The sequence below is a fragment of the Pipistrellus kuhlii genome, unplaced genomic scaffold (assembly GCF_014108245.1).
Source record: "Pipistrellus kuhlii isolate mPipKuh1 unplaced genomic scaffold, mPipKuh1.p scaffold_m20_p_25, whole genome shotgun sequence".
In the NCBI taxonomy this organism is placed as follows: domain Eukaryota; kingdom Metazoa; phylum Chordata; class Mammalia; order Chiroptera; family Vespertilionidae; genus Pipistrellus; species Pipistrellus kuhlii.
In genome coordinates, this window is record NW_023425524.1 from 6,991,692 (window position 1) to 7,011,440 (window position 19,749).

The following is a 19,749-nucleotide window of genomic DNA, read 5'->3' on the forward strand; positions in this document are numbered from 1 at the left end:
CTCTGGGCCTCTGGGCAGTGTGGGAAGGTGGAATGGTGGTTCTGGTTGAAGCTAAGGTGGAGCCGCATGCAGCCAGGGGAAGGAAGGCCCATTTTTGCACGAATCTTCGTGCATCAAGCCCCTAGTGTTGTTATAAACTTCAGATGAAATGTTAACAGGACGGCCTAACCCTCCACATGTTTTCTTCTTTTCCGTTTAATGATATCATCTTACTCCTCCCATTCATCCTGGCACCGTATTGGCATAATGTAAATTAAAGAAGAAATTACTACCCGAACTTACATCCAAATGTCCCATTTTGTGTTTGTAATTATCCTTGCAGGAAGAGAAGTTATTTCTTTAATGTCCTGATGTGCAGCCGCGGACACTTCTCAGACCACAATAATATCTCAGAACACTGGGTTACCTTCCAAGTAGAAAATTTTGCAGCGGCAAAAAAAAAAAAAAAAAAAAAAAAAAAAAAAAAAAAAAAAAAAAAATCAGAGAACTAAAATAACCTTAATTCTCCTTTAAATGCATGAAGAAGAAAAAGCCAGGAAAGAAAAAAAAATCCTCCCTTGCTTGACGTTTGCTCTCCTGAGATGGAAAGCAGCTCTGAGGAAAATAATACTCCACACAATTTCTCTTGAAAGAGTCGGTTCAACTTCAGTAGGCACCGACTGACAACCCCTTTCAATAACTTTCTAAAATGGCTTTTTTCTTTTTCTCTTTTTTTTTTTTTTTTGCTATTTAATGTCATCCAAGGCAAGGAGGTAATAGCTTCTACTTCGGCCTTATCCAGCATCACTTGATTATGTTCCTGCGGGCAGTTTTTGTTTTAAAGAAGCATTTCTGGATACTTTCACTTTCTTTCACTTCATCAGACTTTAAGAGATTGTTCCTATGAAGGGACTAAGCGAAATGGCAGCTTAAAAATCGCCAAGGTTGTCATTTGCAATTGTTTTTTTTATTTTTTATTTCTGTCCCCATATGCCCAATGTTTTTGTTTAGGCTTTTATGTAGTTACTAGAGGCCCGGTGCACAAATTCGTGCACTAATGGGGTCCCTCGGCCTGGCCTGTGGGATATCACCGAAACTGGCTCTCCAACATCTCTCAAGGGGTCCTGGATTGTGAGAGGGCATAGACCGGGTTGAGGGCCCCCATCTGTGCACGACTAGGGCCAGGGAGGGACGAGGGAGGTTAGCCAGTGGGGGAGGGACTGTGGGAGGACACCAGGGCATGTCTAGCCCATCTTGCTCAGTCCCAATCAGCTGGACCCCAGCAGCAAGCTAACCCACCAGTTGGAGCGTCTGCCCTCAGGTGATCAGCACACATCATAGCGGCTGGTCAACTGTCTACCCCCTGGTGGTCAGTGCACATCATAGCAAGCAGTTGAACAGCTTAGCAATATCATTAGCATATTACCCTTTGATTGAACGGCCGACCGGCCAACAGGACACTTAGCATATTAGGGTCTTATTATATAGAATTTGCTCATTCAAGATTCATTTATAAATAATAAAAAATCCTGTGCCACCCACTATGCCAGACACAAGACAGGAAATAACTCAAATAGGATGCCTGCCATCAGGAGCTTTTCCTGGTGGATGGCAAAGGACTGTAACAGGGACAGAGGGAAGCAGGTTTGAAATAACAGGTTTTTATATCTCTCCCAGTTTCTTCCTATGACGCAATGCACGCTGACTGCAGAGTTTTTGGAAACAACAGATAAACACAATTAGAGAATGAAAATTATTTCCAATCCCACTCATTAGGAATGACCACTGTTACTATTCTATCTAAATGGTATACAATCCTCTATTTTTATTTTTATTTTTATTTTTTACAATGCTTCATTATTGCTATTAATGACAGAGGAAGTGCAACTTCTTTTTTTTCTTGTTCAACCTCACCCAAAGATATTTTCCCGTTGATTTTTCAAAAAAATATATTTTATTGATTTTTTTTTTACAGAGAGGAAGAGAAAGGGATAGAGAGTTAGAAACACAGATGAGAGAGAAACATTGACCAGCTGCCTCCTGCACACTCCCCACTGGAGATGTGCCCCCAACCAAGGTACATGCCCTTGACCAGAATGGAAACTGGGACCTTTCAGTCTGCAAGCTGACACTCTATCCACTGAGCCAAACCGGTTTCAGCTCCCATTAATTTTTAGAGAGGGTGGAAAGAATGGGGAGAGACAGGGAGAGAGAGAAACATGGATGCCAGAGAGAGACACATTGACTGGTTGCCTCCTGCATGCTCCCTGACCAGGGCCAGGGATGGAGCCTGCATCCAAAGTATGTGCCTTTGACTAGAATCAAATTAGGGACTCTTCAGTCCATGGGCCGACGCGATATTTTATCCACTGAGCCAACCAGGGCTATCATCCTCTATGTTTATAATTATAAACACACAGGTTATATAAAATATAATGCAAACAGCTTTTTACCTTCTTTCCTCATGTGAAATGAATGAGGAAAATTGTATGGCATTATCATCTCAATTGCTGTATGGAACTCCCTTGCCTGATGTACCGGAATTCATTTAGTAGTCTCTATTTTGAGATAGGTAAGGGCTGTTTTTTAACAGCCGAACTGAGGAATTATTGAACGTGCACCATGTGATGATTTGTGGACACATGCGAACACATGTGCACCATCACTACCATCAAGGGAACACCCATGTCCAATCCCTCCCCAGGCTTCTTTGGGCCAGTCTGCTTTTGCTTTTTCTATTAAAATGCACACTGCTTAGCAGGCTCCTCCTGAGGCTTCTGATTAAAATAGCTCCCACTCCCCACAACTGTTCCCTGCTTTATTATTCTTCATTGCACTTATAATTTTAGAAGTATTATATTGGGAGCCCCACAAAAATGTATAAAAATGATCTCTGAATGCATAATAATCTGGCCACTCAGTGTGTGTGTGTGTGTGTATTATATACATATATTTATTTATATATATATATATTGTATTTATATATATTATATATATTATATTTATATATATAATATATACACACACACTTACACATACACACACGTGTATATATATTATATATTGTATTTATATATATAATATATATACACACATACACACACATATACATACACACACACACACACACACATATATAGAGGTTGGTGCATGAATTCGTGCATGGGTGGGGTCCAGCCAGCCTGGTCATGAGGAGGGGACATGGGCAGTTGGCCAGCCTGCCTGCTGGTCGAACTCCTGGTTGAGGGGACAATTTGCATATTAGCCTTTTATTCTATAGGCTATCCACTGAGTGGCCCGATTATTAAGCGTTCAGAGATCATAATCTGGCCACTCAGTGCACATATCCTTTTGAATAATGATAAGGGCAGTTGTTTATGAAAATACATTTCATTTTCAAAATTGCACTATCAGCTGTTCAAGTGTGTATACATTTTGGGGGCACCCTGTATATGTGGGTGAGTTTATCACCTATCTCCCCATCAGCATCGGAGCCGAGCACAACAACTGACTGTGTTGTCTTCCCTGGAGTAGCTCCACGGCCAGGAACTCGGCCTGGCTGTGCTGCTGGGATCTGTGATCAGGAATAGATACCCCTTGGTCTTCCTCTCGGTGCCTGGCACTGAACTCCTTAGCATCAGCTAGGATGAGATCAATAGAGGTGTCCCTCGTTATGTTAAGGAGGTGGCTTTTGGAAAACGCTCCAGGACGGGGGCTGGTGGGGAGGGGGCCCCACCAATGTGATTGATTAGAGGGCTGGACTGTTTGGTCCCACCAACACGGCCACCCTCACTCTGGGGAGAGGAGAGGACTGGAGGCTGGATCCACCACCCACGTCCAGTGACTTCATCCATCGAGCCCGTGGAAGGAAGCTCCATAAAAACCACAGAACACCCAGGGGCTGCAGAGCTTCTGTGCGGGGAACGTGGAGGGGTGGGTAGGGGGACACCTGGAGAAGACGGAGGTCCACACCCTTCCCACACAGCCTGTGCACTGACACCATTTTATCACTAACCAGTGAGCCAGCTAGTCACGTGTCTGTCTATCTGAGTTCTGCGAACCGCTCCAGCAAATTAACTGAACCCTGGAGGGTGGGAACCTCGGACTTACAGCTAGTCCATCAGCAGCAGAGGAAACCTGGACTTGCAATGGGCATCAGAAGCGGAAGCCAGACTGTGGCACTGGGCCCTTATCCTATGGAACCTGACACTGTCTACCTGGAGACACAGAACGGAGGCGATCCGTGGACCACCAGCTCTTGTCAAAGCACAGCTTGTTGTGCAGGAAGAACCCACACAATGGCCCAGCCGGTGTGGCCCAGTGGATAGAGATTCAGTCTGCTTGAGCATCAGTCTATGAACCAGGAGGTCATGGTTCCATTCCTGATCAGGGCACATGCCTAAGCTGGGGCTAGATTCCCAGTGTGGGGCGTGCAGGAGGCAGCCAATTGATGATTCTCTCTCATCATTTAAAAAAAAAAATTATATATATTATTGATTTCAGAAAGGAAAGGAGAGGGAGAGAGAGAGAAACATCAATGATGAGAGAAAGTTATTGATCGGCTGCCTCCTGCATGCCCCTACTGGGGAGCTAGCCCGAAACCCGGGCATGTGCCCTTGGCTGGAATTGAACCCAGGATCCTTCAGTCCTCAGGCTGATGCTCTATCTACTGAGCCAAACCAGCCAGGGTTCTCCCTCATCATTGATGTTTCTCTCTCTCTCTCCCTCTCCCTTCCTCTCTGAAATCAATAAAAATATTAAAAAAAAAAAAGAGAGAGAGAAAAAAAACCCCACACAATGGAACTGGTCTCAGAATCGTAATGTCAATAACTACTTTTTAACTAAATAGTGAATGTTGTGATGAACATCCTTGAAGAAAAACTTATGCAAATATATCAATCTCTTTAGAATAAATTTATGAAAGAAAAAACAATTCTGGGTGAAAGGTATTTCAGCGTTAACTCTGGATGTACGTTGTCAAATTATTAGAGAAAAGCGTTTTTACAATTTACTTCCACCCAAAGAGTTAAAAGTTTTGATTTGCATCTATTTGTTAGTGAAATGAGCCATATTCAGGCATTTATTGCCCATTAATATCTCAGAGAAGATAATTAAGGGAACATTTTGACACATATGCTTCTTTTCTCGGGCCCTAATAAGCTACAACTAGATTTCCTGGAAGAACAAATTAGTAGAAAGGATAACAAATGTAGCAAAAGATTTAAGTACATTGGGTATTATATAAAGAATGTGGTAGCAAAATCTAATACTAAAGAGTTATGCTAGCCCTGGCTGGTTTGGCTTAGTGGCCTGGCAGATTGGAGGGTCCTGGGTTCGATTCTGGTCAGGGGCACATGCTAGGGATGTGGGCTCCATCCCCAGTAGGGGGTGTGCAGGAGGCAACTGATGATTCTCTTTCACCATTGATCTTTCTCTATCTCCCTCTCCCTCCCTCTCTGAAACCCATAACAATATTTTAAAGAGAGTTATGCTAATAATGTATCTGAGTCTTTACCTATCGTGATAGTTCTAAATAGTTCTACTGTATATATATACATATATACAGTATATATATATACAGTATATATATACAGTATATATACACAGTATATATATACAGTATATATATATATATATATATACATATATATATATATATATATATATATATATACACACACACAGTAGAACTATTTAGAACTATCACGATAGGTAAAGACTGTATCTATATCAATATGTCTGTATCTTTAGCCTTTTCTACCCACGCTTCCCTTTTTCTCTTCTAAGATTTTCACCTCTTCTTACTTTACACTTTGGTTTGCTTGCTTGTTTATTTGGCCTGGTGTATCGCATCTTTTTTAAAATGTATTTTACTGATTTTTTTTTTTTTTTTTTTTTTTTTTTTTTTTTTTTTTTTTTTTTTTACAGAGAGGAAGGGAGAGGGACAGAGAGCTAGAAACATCGATGAGAGAGAAAACACCTACGAGCTGCCTCTTGCACACCCCCTACTGGGGATGTGCCCGCAATCAATGTACATGCCCTTGACTGGAATCGAACCTGGGACCTTTCAGTCCGCAGACGGACGCTCTATCCACTGAGCCAAACCAGTTTCAGCTTAATATAGTGCATCTTAATTGGCAGTTAAGATGCACTATGTAAGGGAGGAGTTATTCTTTTCTAGGGAATGTTCCAGAATCTATTGAAGCCATGAAACAACCCACCCCTAAACTCAGTCGCCTTACAACACCATTTTCTTGTACGCGTGGGGTCTGTGGGTCAGGGATCTGGGCTGGCCACAGCAAGGATGGCTTCTGACCATGCTGTGAGCTGCCGAAGTATCTATCCCTCCCAACTGTTCACGGGAGAATCTCCAAGTCTTTACTGTCGGAGACATCCTGATGTGGCCATTCTCTTACTTACGGCTGGACCTATCATCAGTGGACTAAATAAGCATGAGAGTTTTCTAGTTTATTTATTTCTTTCTTTTCCATATTTTTATTCATTTTTAGAGAGAGAGAGGAAGAGAGAAACATAGATGTGAGAGCAAATCATCTATTGGCTACATCTTTAAAATTTTTTTTTTTTTATTGATTTCAGAGAGGAAGAGAGAGGGAGAGAGACAGAAACATCAATGATGAGAGAGAGAGAGTCACTGATGGGCTGCCTCCTGCACGCCCCGTTTCCCAGACATAACGGCCTGTCCCTGGAGTTCATGGCCTCTCCCCTGACCATGAAGCTATGGAGAAGAGCGATCTTTAGCACAGCTAGTGTCTAGACACTCTCTTGATGCCGGGTCACTACAAATCTTAAAAACGCCAAATGAAGTTTCTGATCAGAAGCCCAGACGTCCCCGTTGGCAAGTTTTCCACCTCGCGCTGTGCCTTTAACAAGAACACCTTGCCCTTCTGGCATTTATTCACAGGAAAGACATAAACGACTGAACTCAAGTGACTACACCTCTGTCCCAGTAGTTCCGCGGGATCTGTAAGCCTTCCTGCCTGTCCCTCTCCTTACCACTCAGACTCTCCCTTTCCGGACCTCAAAACCAGTCCTGTGACATATCCTCTGAACGTCATATAAAACTAAGTGATGCATTCACACAGAAAAAAAATTACCCTAAGAAAGTAAGAAAGGCAGCTACTACAATAGTATATGCAAGCCATAAGAGCAAGGGCCTGCCTTTTGTTTTAAAATATATATAAATATATATATATATATTATTGATTTTTTTACAGAGAGGAAGAGAGAGGGATAGAGAGTTAGAAACATCCATGAGAGAGAATTATCGATCAGCTGTCTCCTGCACACCCCCTCCTGGGGATGTGCCTACAACCAAGGTACATGCCCCTGACCGGAATTGAACCTGGGACCCTTCAGTCCGCAGGCTGATGCTCTATCCACTGAACCACACCGGTTTCGGCAGGCCTGTCTTTTGAATGCCTCCTGTGTGATACTCTAGTGCACATGTGTCAAACACAAGGCCCTCGGGCCAAATCCGTCCCGCCAGGCCTTGCAATGTGGCCCGCACCGCGCTGTCATCACTGCACTCCGCTGCGTTTCCATCACAATGACAGTTTATGACTGTTCAGTAAACCATTTGGCCCACGATTTAGGCTGGATTTTAGATTTTGGCCCCTTCTCTGATTGAGTTCGACACCCCTACTCTAGTGGATCTTCACTCCTGTGTAATTTCTGCCTCCCCAACCACACAGACATTCATTCACTCATTCATTCATTCATTCATTCATTCATTCATTCATTCCCTCATTTGCTCATCTGTCCATGCTTTCCATAGTCAAGTCAATCAATATCGGATGTCTACCGGGCACAGTGCATTCAGGGTGCATTTTTTTAAATATATTTTATTGATTTTTTTACAGAGAGGAAGGGAGAGGGATAGAGAGCTAGAAACGTTGATGAGAAAGAAACATTGACCAGCTGCCTCTTGCACATCCTCCACCGGGGATGTGCCCGCAACCAACGTCCATGCCCTTGACCGGGATCAAACCTGGGACCTTTCAGTCCGAAGACCGATGCTCTACCGCTGAGCCAAACCGGTTTTGGCTCAGGGTGCATTGTTAGGAGTAAGACAGCATTGTTGTCCTCAAACTTTCCACTAAAGGTAAAAGATAAACAATGAATGAGACAATTAAGAAGACAGGGCATTAAGGGCTATAACAGATGCCTGCCCGTGGTGTCATGGGGCCACCCAGGAGGGGGCACCTAACCAGTTCCGGTTCAAAGGTGAAAACGTTTGAGTTCTGAGGGACTAGGTCATGAGCAACTGAGGTCAAAGGTCCAATCATCTATACTGGAATCTTATCAAGCCTGAAGCTCAGGTCCTTGAGTGGAGCAGGGATTGGGATGCTGTTAATGAATGTCATAATAATTTTGGTATTTTGGACCAACCCAAGTAGCAATGGCTCAGGTCCAAAAGACAAAGATAAACAGGGCAGGATTCCAACTCTCAAGGAGTGCTTGTCATTTTCCCAGCTCATCCCTGTCTCCATCACGCCAACTACAATTTCTGGGACATCCCTGGTGCTCGGTATAAGTGTTTGCTAATGGATCAGCTTTCTTGGACTGCCCGCAGCCAACAAAGCATCAAGTCCCATGAACTCTTAATTTCACAGTGCTTCTTGCATCTGTCCCTCCTCAATTTTTCTTCTTCCGCCACACTTTAAAAGATTATATATATATATATATATATATATATATATATATATATATATATTATTGATTTTTTTACAGAGAGGAAGAGAGAGGGATAGAGAGTTAGAAACATCCATGAGAGAGAATCATCGACCAGCTGCCTCCTGCACACCCCCTACTGGGGATGTGCCCGCAACCAAGGTACATGCCCTTGACCGGAATGGAACCTGAGACCTTTCAGTCTGCAGGCCGACGCTCTATCCACTGAGCCAAACCAGTTTCGGCCTGCCATACTTTTTGTGTGTGTGTGATTTTCCATCTCTACCACTAAAAGACACTGGACACGGGTCCCCCCCAGTTCCGGATCTCCCAGACACAACATGCCACCAGCATCAAAGCCTGAGCTTGCTAACTGAAGTGCCTATGGGAACATCTCTCTGTCTGCTGGTACAGTGAACCCCAACATCCCCAGCTTGCCATTCACATCCTTACATCCTCCGAGGTCTCGCCCTGACCTACCATTGTGCTCGCACCCCCAGCATCCCCTTAAACCCGTGGTCCGCAAACTGCGGCTCGCGAGCCACATGCGGTTCTGTGGCCCCTTTGAGTGTGGCTCTTCTACAAAATACCACCACGGCCTGGGCGAGTCTGTATTTGAAGAAGTGGCGTTAGAAGAAGTATAAGTTTAAAAAATATGGCTCTCCAAAGAAATTTCAGTTGTTGAGGTGTTGATATTTGGCTCTGTGGATGAATGAGTTTGCCGACCCCTGCCTTAAACAAACACCATCTTCCAGCCATACTCGGTGCTCCCTGGTCTTCCAAACACGCGTTTGCTGCTCAGATTCCACTTGAAACCCTTGACTCAGGGCCAGTCCTCAACCCACCAGCTCTTCCTGTTGGCCTATGGCCGTGGTCAGCAAACAGACTCGCCCAGGCTGCGGTATTTTTTTGAAAAAAAAAAATATATATATATACACTCTCCGAACAAAGTGCCTTCCACATAAAAGACACTCTCAGTAAATGTCTACTGATAATGAGTTTGCCAGTTAGTGCTTTTATTTTTTTATTCAATGAGGCCCATCTTCTCAACTTAACGCCTCACGTTATCACCGATTCGGACTTAATACCTTATTGGCAGGAGCACGAGCATGCCTCCATTCCAAGAACAGTGTGTTCACGAGAGTTGAATAGAAAATAGAGAACCACGTGCACCACTCACTGGCCACGCCAGCCAGGCCCACGACCCCTGGGCAGGTGGCTCAACCTCACGTGTGAGATTTTCCCCACGTGCACGAGTCCAGCTCCGGTGATGCTCTTGTCTCATTAGCCCTGCTAACGGGCTTGACGGGTGAGTTTAGAAATTGGGTTCATTTTCCTCTATTTCTGAAAGAATAGAAATGTCCTTTTTGTGTGTGTCTGTGTGTGTAAAATGGTCTGTGTGTAACAACCACAATTTGGCTTTTCAACTGCCCTCAACATGTAGGTTGTCCTAGGCAATTCAGAAGCTTTAAGTGTCCCCAATACGCACACTCGGAGCCAAGTTTCTGAGCTGAGAGCTTACCCCAAGGCCTGCCACTGTCTGTCTGTCCGCCCATCAGCTAATTCCCTATGAAGATGTGTTACAGCCACTTCCTTGTCCCCAAAGTTCAAAAGATTCATCATTTTTTCTTTTTTTAATTTTTAAAAAATATATATATTTTATTGATTTTTTGAAGAGAGGAAGAGAGAGGGGTAGAGAGTTAGAAACATCGATGAGAGAGAATCATTGATCAGCTGCCTCTTGCACACCCCCTACTGGGGACGTGCCCGCAACCAAGGTACATGCCCTTGACCGGAATGGAACCTGGGACCTTTCAGTCCGCAGGCCGACGCTCTATCCACTGAGCCAAACCGGTTTTGGCTCATCATCTTTTTCTTGATCTTTAGAGCTAAAATAGGAAGACTGAGAACTGTTACGTAGGTTTACCCTGAGACAGACACAGAAGTCTGTCAAGAGAAGTGACATCTTTGTAGAGAAACTAGCCAGAAGTTAGTACGTAGCTATTATACAGAGGAGAGAGGGGTAGAAAGAATCTTAAATACAATAGCCTTGAGCGTCTCCAGTTAAATCTATCGTGATGACATCACAGACGGAGGCTGATGTGAAAGTAAGTCAATAAGCCACACCCAGCGGAGTTCAGAGAAGTCAAAGGTCCTTCAAAACCAACGGAAATGTCAGGCCACAGTGAGAGAGGCCCATTAGTGGGACAAGTTTGCTCCCGACAGTGGTGACAAGCGCGCTAATGGCCACAGCACGGAGCTCCATTAGGACGCACTCAAGAGACATCTCTGGTTTCCATTCCTGACCCAGGAGCCAGGGAGGCAGAGAGTCCGGCCTGGGCCTCGGCTTTGTCTGTCCCGTTTATCTAAAATCTCATGGTAAATGATCCTGATAAATGTTCATGTTGCTAAATGTTTTGCCAGGCTAAAAGGATCTGGTCTGCCTGGCCAGTGCTGTTCAGTGGTTTGAGCATCATCCACCTATGAACCAGGAGGTCACGGTTCGATTCCTGGTCAGGGTACATGCCCGGGTGGCAGGTTCCAAACCCCAGTGTGGAAGCATGCAGGAGGCAGCCAATCCAAGATTCTCTCTCATCACTGATGCTTCTCTCTCTCTCTCTCTCTCTCTCTCTCTCTCTCTCTCTCCCTCCCTCCCTCTCCCTCTCCCTCTCCCTCTCCCTCTCCCTCTCCCTCTCCCTCCCGCTCTGAAATCAATAAAAATGTATTTAAAAAATAATATACAATGATCCAGTCTGGCCAATACACATACACACGGGAAAGGCTCTTTTTTGGTTGTCTGCTTGCTTGGTAGGTTTTTATTGGAACGTTTTAAAGACTCCCTCCCTTAGATTGAACTTGGTTATTTGGGGCTGCACGGATGGCGCTGCAGGATGCCGTCCTCTGCTCTGTGGGACACAAATAGCATTACATAACAACAGCCTGGACCACGGTGACCAAGTCTGCGCCCATCCTTTTATCCTCTGCTCATCGCGTGAATAATTTATCCCAGGAGGCAAGTGTGCACTTGGCATTTATTTACCATTCACTGGCAACACGCACTCAGTCGGAACAGGTGCCGATTCACAGGTAGAGGATTATTATTATTATTATTATTATTATTAATTTTTATTTTGTTAAAAAGAGGCACTTAGTAAACCAAGCAAGATACAGGGCTGCTCAGTGCAAGTGTGGCCATTTAGGATGCTAGCTTCTCCTCCTGACACCTTCCTCTCTTCTGCTTTCTCTTTTCCTCTTAAACAGGCTTTCTGAGTCACCGTGCAGATAAATAAAACATCGCAAGGCTGAATTCAACCAGCGCAGAGCTGGGAAGGAGAGCAGGGGCTGGGGGCCAGGTAAGGAGCTGGGAGGAGAGGGTAAGGAGGAGAGGGTAAGGAGGAGAGTCAGGCCCAGGCTGGCCAGGCCGGGGGCCAGCAAAGCCACTGGCCAAGGAAAGAGCCAGGCGCGCTGGGGCCAGGCGAGGAGGCAGCCAGCAGCTGGCTTTGCTGGCCAGAGAACCCCTACGCTGTATCCACAACCAAAATGCAGACAAGTGGAAGCCCCCTGGATGGAGTGTGAGGGCTCAGCCGGCCCACCAGGCCACACCTGAGATGAAATCACGCCTATTCCATGCGGGGAGATGTCACATGGGCCACGCACTGCTACATGCTTGACAGCTGGTGGTGTCCTACTGAGCTAGTCACGGCTGTTCGTTCTCTTTCTTCTGGGTCTTGGTGGAGTCTGCCTTCCTCGTGCTCCCTGTAGCAGCCTTGACCATGAAACTCTCTCCGTCCAATGACAAGGAGCCAAATGGAGCCACTTTTCTGCCTTCCCACACTGCCCAGAGGCCTGGAGCAGCTGGGGTGGTGTGGAAAGGCTGCATCATCGCTATGGCGACAATGCAAGCATCCCACACCACCCCCAGCCTCTCTGCCCTGTGTATGCAAATTAACCCTCCATCTTTCTCTGGGTTAATTTGCATGCTCACTCCTGATTGGCTGGTGGGCATCGTGAAGGTACAGTCAATTAGCATGCTACTCTTTTATTAGTTCATCCTTCTAAGTACCTAGCAACCAATGAATGACAGGAGTCAGATTTCCAGGTGGGTTGAAAGCATCCCGATCCCTGCACCAACTCATGTCACCTCTCTCTCATCCTGCAGCCTTTAAACTATTGATAGAAAAGGAGAAAGAAACCACTTACTACCATGTTTCCCCGAAAATAAGACATCCTCAGAAAATAAGACCTACTTACAGGTTTCCTTCTGAGTGAAATATAAGGCATCCCCCCGAAAATAAGCCCCCCCCCCCGAGGATAAACATGAGAGATTTGGTCCACTGATTCTGAAAGAAATGGAGTCATAAGAAATTCACCAGGAAATTCAGGAATTGGATTGTTATGATGATGTTCCAGAAGATGATGACATGATTGTCATTGAATAAATGAGTAAATTCTTGATACTGTAGGATTCACAGTCTGTCTGGTTTGTGTTGACAACTACCGTACTACCGTTCCGTACACAGGTAATACATTTCCTTTATTTTCATTAAACAATCAATGTGTGCCGTATTCTTCTTCATGGAAAAATAAGACAACCTCTGAAAATAAGACCTAGCGCATCTTTGGGAGCAAAAATGAATATAAGACACGGTCTTATTTTCGGGGAAACAGGGTAGTATCCTCGTTTCCAGCGAAGTGGGTGGAAATAATATCCTTTAGCCGTCACCTGACGTTGTGCTACTGACTTTCCCATTAAGCAGTGCCTCCGAAGTCCAGACAGAGCCCACCCCCTGCCACCTTTCACTGCAGGGAATTCCTTTACAGCAGGGATGGAATACATACATCTGTCCACGGGTGCCGTAATTTATTTATACCCACACCGACTGACTCTTACAACCACAGCAAAATAAGAGTAGCTTGCTTTCACGTACATGATCTCCATTATAATTATTCATAATGAAAACCATGGTCACCCAGTGGATTAGACAGACCAAAGGGTGTTTTGTTTTGTTATGTTTTGTTTTAACTACCATCACCTTTTTTAAAAAAAATATATATATTTTATTGATTTTTTACAGAGAGGACAGGAGAGAGATAGAGAGCTAGAAACATTGATGAGAGAGAAACATCGACCAGCTGCCTTTTGCACACCCCCTACCGCAACCAATGTACATGCCCTTGACCGGAATCGAACCTGGGACCTTTCAGTCCGCAGACCTACGCTCTATCCACTGAGACACACCGGCTTCGACTACCATCACCTTCGAACTTCATATGACGCACTCATCCTACTCTCCGTGACACCCAAATCCGAAGGTGCCGCGTATGTTCAGAACGTTGACTATCATACAGTCAACAGGACATGTTCACGTTTTGTGTGGCCCACACTATACCAGGTAGCATTTGTTGTGGCTTTTCACATTCACAACATCTAACTAACTTGAAACACCATCATGCACACACAGCTGACATATATTCTAAACACCCAGGAACTGAATTCACACGAGTTTTACATTTTTTTATGCCATTTCCCCCCCCCCCCCCATAGCGCTATCACAAATATTATTTCATTTAAATAAGTTTGTGGCTGTTTCAAAGGGGCCAAAGAATACCACCAAAGACTTCCTCTGACGCAAAGGCCCCTTTCTAATGGAAAGCAGGTAGAGAGAAGAACAGAATACGGTTCACAAAATGCATGTGAGAAGGCACACAAAACATGCTGTTCATTTCCATAACAAATGAGGCTATTGATTTTTTAAATGAATGCAGTGCTCTCTGTGGAGCACCTGAGTGAGGAAAGCATGGGTCCTTGCAATGTTTCCAACCACCACGTCACCTCCCCTTCGTCTCTCGCTCTGCTTGTCCAGAAGGTACTGACTCTGCCCCAGCCCACCCCCCCTGGGGATGACTTCACACCCCCCCTGAAAACCTGAGTGGGAGAAGCCCTTTAAACACATCGCAGGCGGCGTCCGTGACTCAGGAAGGCATGTTCCTCGGAGATGGCGCTATTGATTTTCGGGAGGAGAAGCAAGGAAATAGATCGGCTAAAAGCACCTGCTTGCAAATGAACACACGTTCGGAGTGCAACTGAGATGAAGATGCATCACCATCCCGAGGCTCCACCGTCCTCCCAGGTCCTGTCACCCGATAACACCAAGTGCCCCTTACACTGCGATGCCCCTGCCTCCCCTCCCAACGGATCCCATCAGCGGTCCCTACGCGGATCCTGGAGCTCGCTCTCATTTCCCAGTGGACACCCGTTGCCTCTCAAACAACTTGGCACCCTAGGGATCTCCTTCCATTCCTTCCCAGGTCTTAAGGATGATGGATGAGACATCCCTTTTGGGGTTCAGGGAATGGATGGTTCTTTACACCCGCCTGAGGCAGAAACTGGTCCCCAACTTAGAGCTTTCCATCTGAGCTTTCAGGGACTTCCTCAAACCCTCGGGGGGGGGGGGGGGGAAGGCAGAGACCTTCCTGTGGGAGGAACATCCCTTGGCAGGCTCCCCTCCTGGGAAGCTTGGGGTAGGGTGAGGGTGGGGGTGGGGATGGGGATGGGGGTGGGGATGGGGGGGGGGCTCAGGTCAGTGCAGGTAGATGTGTGAGTCTCTTAAGTCCTGGGGATCTAACATAACTGGTGGAGTGACCCCAGTACAAGGGAACCTCCACGTTCCATGAACAGACTCCACTAGAGGACATCGCCTCTCCTCAGCTGCGCTCTTGGGATAACGGATTCATGTCAGCATTGGCTTTCGGAGAGAGATGCTCAGGAATTCCATTTGACACTGTGGATCCCGCAAACGCCTCTTGAGAGGGACTTTCTCCCTCTAGAATGAAGGATCTTAGGGGCTGGGCGGGGAGGGAGCCCGCACCCTGCTGGGGTGGAGAGGATGGAGGTGGAGGTCCCTGAGCTCTCCTGCTCCTACCCTCCATTGGGGGGGGGGGGGTAGGAGGAAGGGGGGCGTGTTCCTTCTTCCTTTCTCCCTGCCAGGCGTCCCTCTCTGCAGACTGAGCTCAGGTGCAGCGGGGTCGCCCTGGCCCCTCTGGAGGCCGCTCTGCAGGAGCTGCAGGGGCGCGGGCCCAGGGCGAGTGGCCAGCGGCGGCGACAACTTTCCAGATTCTTTTGGCCACTTGGTGGCCCCATTAAGCAGTCCCCCCCAAACCCGCACAAACGCCCCTGAAAGCCACCACCGGGCTCCTCGGACCACACTTGCTTCACTTCTGCACCCCCTCCCCACACACACCGTCCCCCCCAAGTCACAGCGCAATGAGCCCCAAGGCGCGGGTGCCTGCGGGGGATGCGGATGCACAGGGCCAGGGGGTCCCCGAAAAGGGGGCTCCCCAATTCCCTCCCCGCAGCCAGGAAAGCGCAGGGGGGAGAAGCCAGGGTTGGAAGGGGGGCGCGGACGCCCTGGGGGATGGGTGGGAGATTGGGTGGGGGTGTCCGCCCCCCGGGGTGGGTGCGTGCCCGGGGAGCGGGGCACCCCGCCTTACGTGCTCCAGCTTGTCCTTCCTGCGCAGCCAGACGCCGGCGCTGTAGTCCTGCTGCCGGACGCCGCTGTACAAGTTGGCAGCCCCCCGGGCCAGGCCGGGCGCGGGCTCCCGGGGGCGGCTCTTGAGCCGCAGCTGCTCGAAGCCCTCGTGGGGGGCGGCCGCGAGCCACTCGTGCTGCCGGAGCTCCATGCCGGCATGGCGGGGCGGGCGCGGGCCGGGGCGGGAGCGGGGCGCGGGGGGCGCACGGCGGGCGGAGGGCGGCGCCGGGCGGAGGGGCGCGGGCGGGCGAGGCCGGGGAGGAGGAGGGAGGGGGAGGAGGGGAGGGGGCAGGAGGGAGGCAGGGAGGGACGGGCGCCCGCTCCCGGAGGCAGAGGCGCGGGGAGAGCGGAGGGAGGGGCGGCGGGGTCCCGGGCTCCGCGGTCCGGGTCCCGGGCGTGCGCTCAGCTGCTGCCCCGCTGCCCGGAGCCCGGCCGGACAGGGCGGGGGCCGGGAGGCGGCGGGCGGTGGGAGGGGCCGCGGGGCAGCCCGGCCCGCAGGGCGGCGCACAGGAGCCGCCGCCCCTCCCCTCCGCCGCGCCCCGGCCGGCGGCTCGGGCTGCGGTCCACCCCCCGGTCCACCCCCCGGTCCACCCCCGGTCCACCCCCCGGTACCCCGCAGTCCACCCCCCGGTCCACCCCGCGGTCCACCCCCCGGCCCACCCCCCCGGTCCACCCCCCGGCCCACCCCCCGGTCCACCCCGCAGTCCACCCCGCAGTCTACCCCCCGGTCCACCCCCCGGCCCACCCCCCGGTCCACCCCCCGGCCCACCCCCCGGTCCACCCCGCAGTCCACCCCCCGGTCCACCCCCCGGTCCACCCGCTCCCCCTCCGCCGCCCGCTTGGCCACCCGGAGGCGCGCAGCAGCGCGGGATGGGGGTGCGCGGGGCCAGGCGGTCCCCAGAGCGGAGGCTCCCCTTTCCCTCCCCGCAGCCCGGTCCTCACGGCCCGAAAGTGCAGGCGGAGAAGCCGGGTTGGAAGGGGGCGCGGACGCCCTGCCTCCCAGCGCGCCCGGGCCGGGCCGCCCTGGGGGTGGGTGGGGGTGTCTGCCCCCGGGAGGTGGGCGCCGGCTCCCCGCTCCCCGCTCCCCGCTCCCCGCTCCCCGCTCCCCGCTCCCCACTCCCCGATTCCCGCTCAGGCAGCCAGTGCGGGGCTGGATCCGGAGACCAGGGGAACCCCCCCCACACACACACTCCGTCCTACCCCCCCACCCCCTCCCCCAGCCCGCAGCGACCCCGCACCCCGGCCGACTCCTCGGGAAAGTTTGAGATGCTGACTCCAAAGATAGTAGATTAAAAAAAACAAACAAATAACTTAATGTTAACTAATGAATAAAAAAAATAACGTATTCCCTTTCCTTTTATAAAAATCCTCACCTGAGGACACGGGGAGGTGCGGGGGTGGGGGGGGGGGATACTCATAGGCGCCGCAGGGGATCGAACCCACAACCTGGGCACATGCCCCTGAGCAGGAATCGAAAACATGCAACACTTCCGTGCACAGGGGAGGCTCAACCCACTGAGCCACCCCAGCCGGGCCAGGCCACCTCCTTTCTAAAGTCATTGCGCCTCAGGGGGCCTGAGAGCACAGGGTGCCTAGCACCCGCCCAACCCCTCCCCTCCCATGATGGCCACCAGGATGCAGGTCTGGAGCCCTGCATTCTATTTTCCTGCACGACCTGGCCTAGCAGGGCCTGGCTCCCTGCTTGCCGGGCCCTTGACCAGAATCAAACCTGGGACCCTTCAGTCTGCAGGCAGAAGCTCTATCCACTGAGCCACACCGGCTTCGGCTGTTCTGGAGATTTTAAAGAAAGCCAGCCACGGTGGAGGGCAAGGATGGTGCCTCAGGCCTTTATAGAGTGTCCGTAGTAGATGGTATTGTCATAATTGTAGCTGAAATGAAATCCTATGAATAGTCCATTTGGGGATGAAGCAGCTAAATGCAAATCACACACGATTTTGGGTTATTCTAGATTGGTTTTCTGGGGAGCTGAATGCCGGTGGGTAATCTCTTGAGTTTCGGTACAGTTATTCTGCAAATAAAGGTTATTTACCATTTTCCAGGTGAGGAAACCGAAGCTCAAGCAGAAATCACACTCCAAAGCCAGGATTTGAACCAGGATTAAAAAGGCTGTGAACACTATACATTCCACTGTCTTGTCTCCTATTTCTTTGCTATTACAATTTAGCTTTCACAGAGTTTGCTTTTTTGTTTTTATTTGTAAAATGTTTTTATTGAGTGCAGAGAAAGAGAGGGAGAGAAACATCGATGAGAGAGAAACATGGGTCGGCTGCCTCCTGAATGGCCCCCCCTGGGGAATGGAGCCCATAACCCAGGCCAGGGCCCTGACTAGGAATAGAACTGCTCACTGTTTCTGGTATCAAGACTCTGTTCAACCAACTGAACTACACCGGTCAGGGCAGAGTTTTGCTCTTTAAAAGTATAAAGACACAATATAAATGACCACAATTGCACATTTCTTTTACAATGCTGGTTTAGAAAGCCTTGTCTGCCTTTCTGAAAAGGATACCTCTGAATTCGGCTTTGTCAGATTATACTGTAGGTCCCGCGATATATCCAAAGCTTGACAAGTGACAGATAGCCAATTCAGAGCAATAACGAAGTGTCCCACTGTAGGAAAACTTAAACAGATGGTGTCTGTATCTAGTCAGCTTTCATGATGAACAGATTATTATTATTTTTTTTTGAAAACTATGTCTTTCTAGGGAAGTCACTCTAGTAATTGCAACATCTCCATTTAAAAAAAATATATATATATATATATATATATATATATATATATATAATATATATTGTTATTGATTTCAGAAAGGGAGAGAGAGATATAAACACCAATGATGAGAGAGAATCATTGACCAGCTGCCTCCTGCACACCCCACACTGGGGATGGAGCCCACAACCTGGGCATGTGCCCTGACCAGGAAGTGAACCATGACCTCCTGGTCCATAGGTTGATGCTCAACCACTGAGGCACGCTGGTTGGGCCATCTCCAACTTTTCAAAACAGGAAACTAGAAGAAGTTCACGGGGTTAAATGGCCTGTCTAGTCATTACAGAATTCAGTGGACAAACTAGGTTCACTGTTTCTAAATTAATAATATTTTACCACATCAGATTAAAAAAAAAAAATCACACATGAATACTTCTTAGTACTTATTTGCTTTATTGTCATGTGTATTTTTACTGAATATGATCAGTTATTTTCTTTTTTAAATTAAAGGTTTATTACCGCCCTAGCCGGTTTGGCTCAGTGGCTAGAGCATCAGCCTGAAGACTGAAGGGTCCCAAGTCCCATCCCAGGTTCTATTCCAGTCAAGGGCACATGCTCGTGGTTTCAGGCTTGATCCCCAGTAGGGGGTGTGCAGAAGGCAGTGGATCAATGATTCTCTTGCATCATTGATGTTTCTCTCTCTCTCCCTCTCTGAAATCAATTTTAAAATATATTAAAGGTTTGTTACTGATGAAGAAAACATTTCAACTACACTCACGTTGCATAAGATTCCATTAAAATACTGACACCAGAAGTCATCTT

At 48.4% G+C, this 19,749-nt stretch overlaps 1 protein-coding gene across 1 annotated transcript in view; it reads right to left on the minus strand.

Moving 5' to 3' along the window:
- The window catches only part of PLD5 (phospholipase D family member 5), a 117,190-nt gene extending 100,759 nt beyond the window's left edge, over positions 1-16,431 (minus strand). The window contains exon 1 of the mRNA XM_036453598.2: positions 16,162-16,431. Coding sequence (XP_036309491.1) covers positions 16,162-16,350 — 189 coding nt within the window. The 5' untranslated portion in view covers positions 16,351-16,431. The remainder of the gene's footprint in view (positions 1-16,161) is intronic.
- Positions 16,432-19,749: the final 3,318 nt, after the last annotated feature.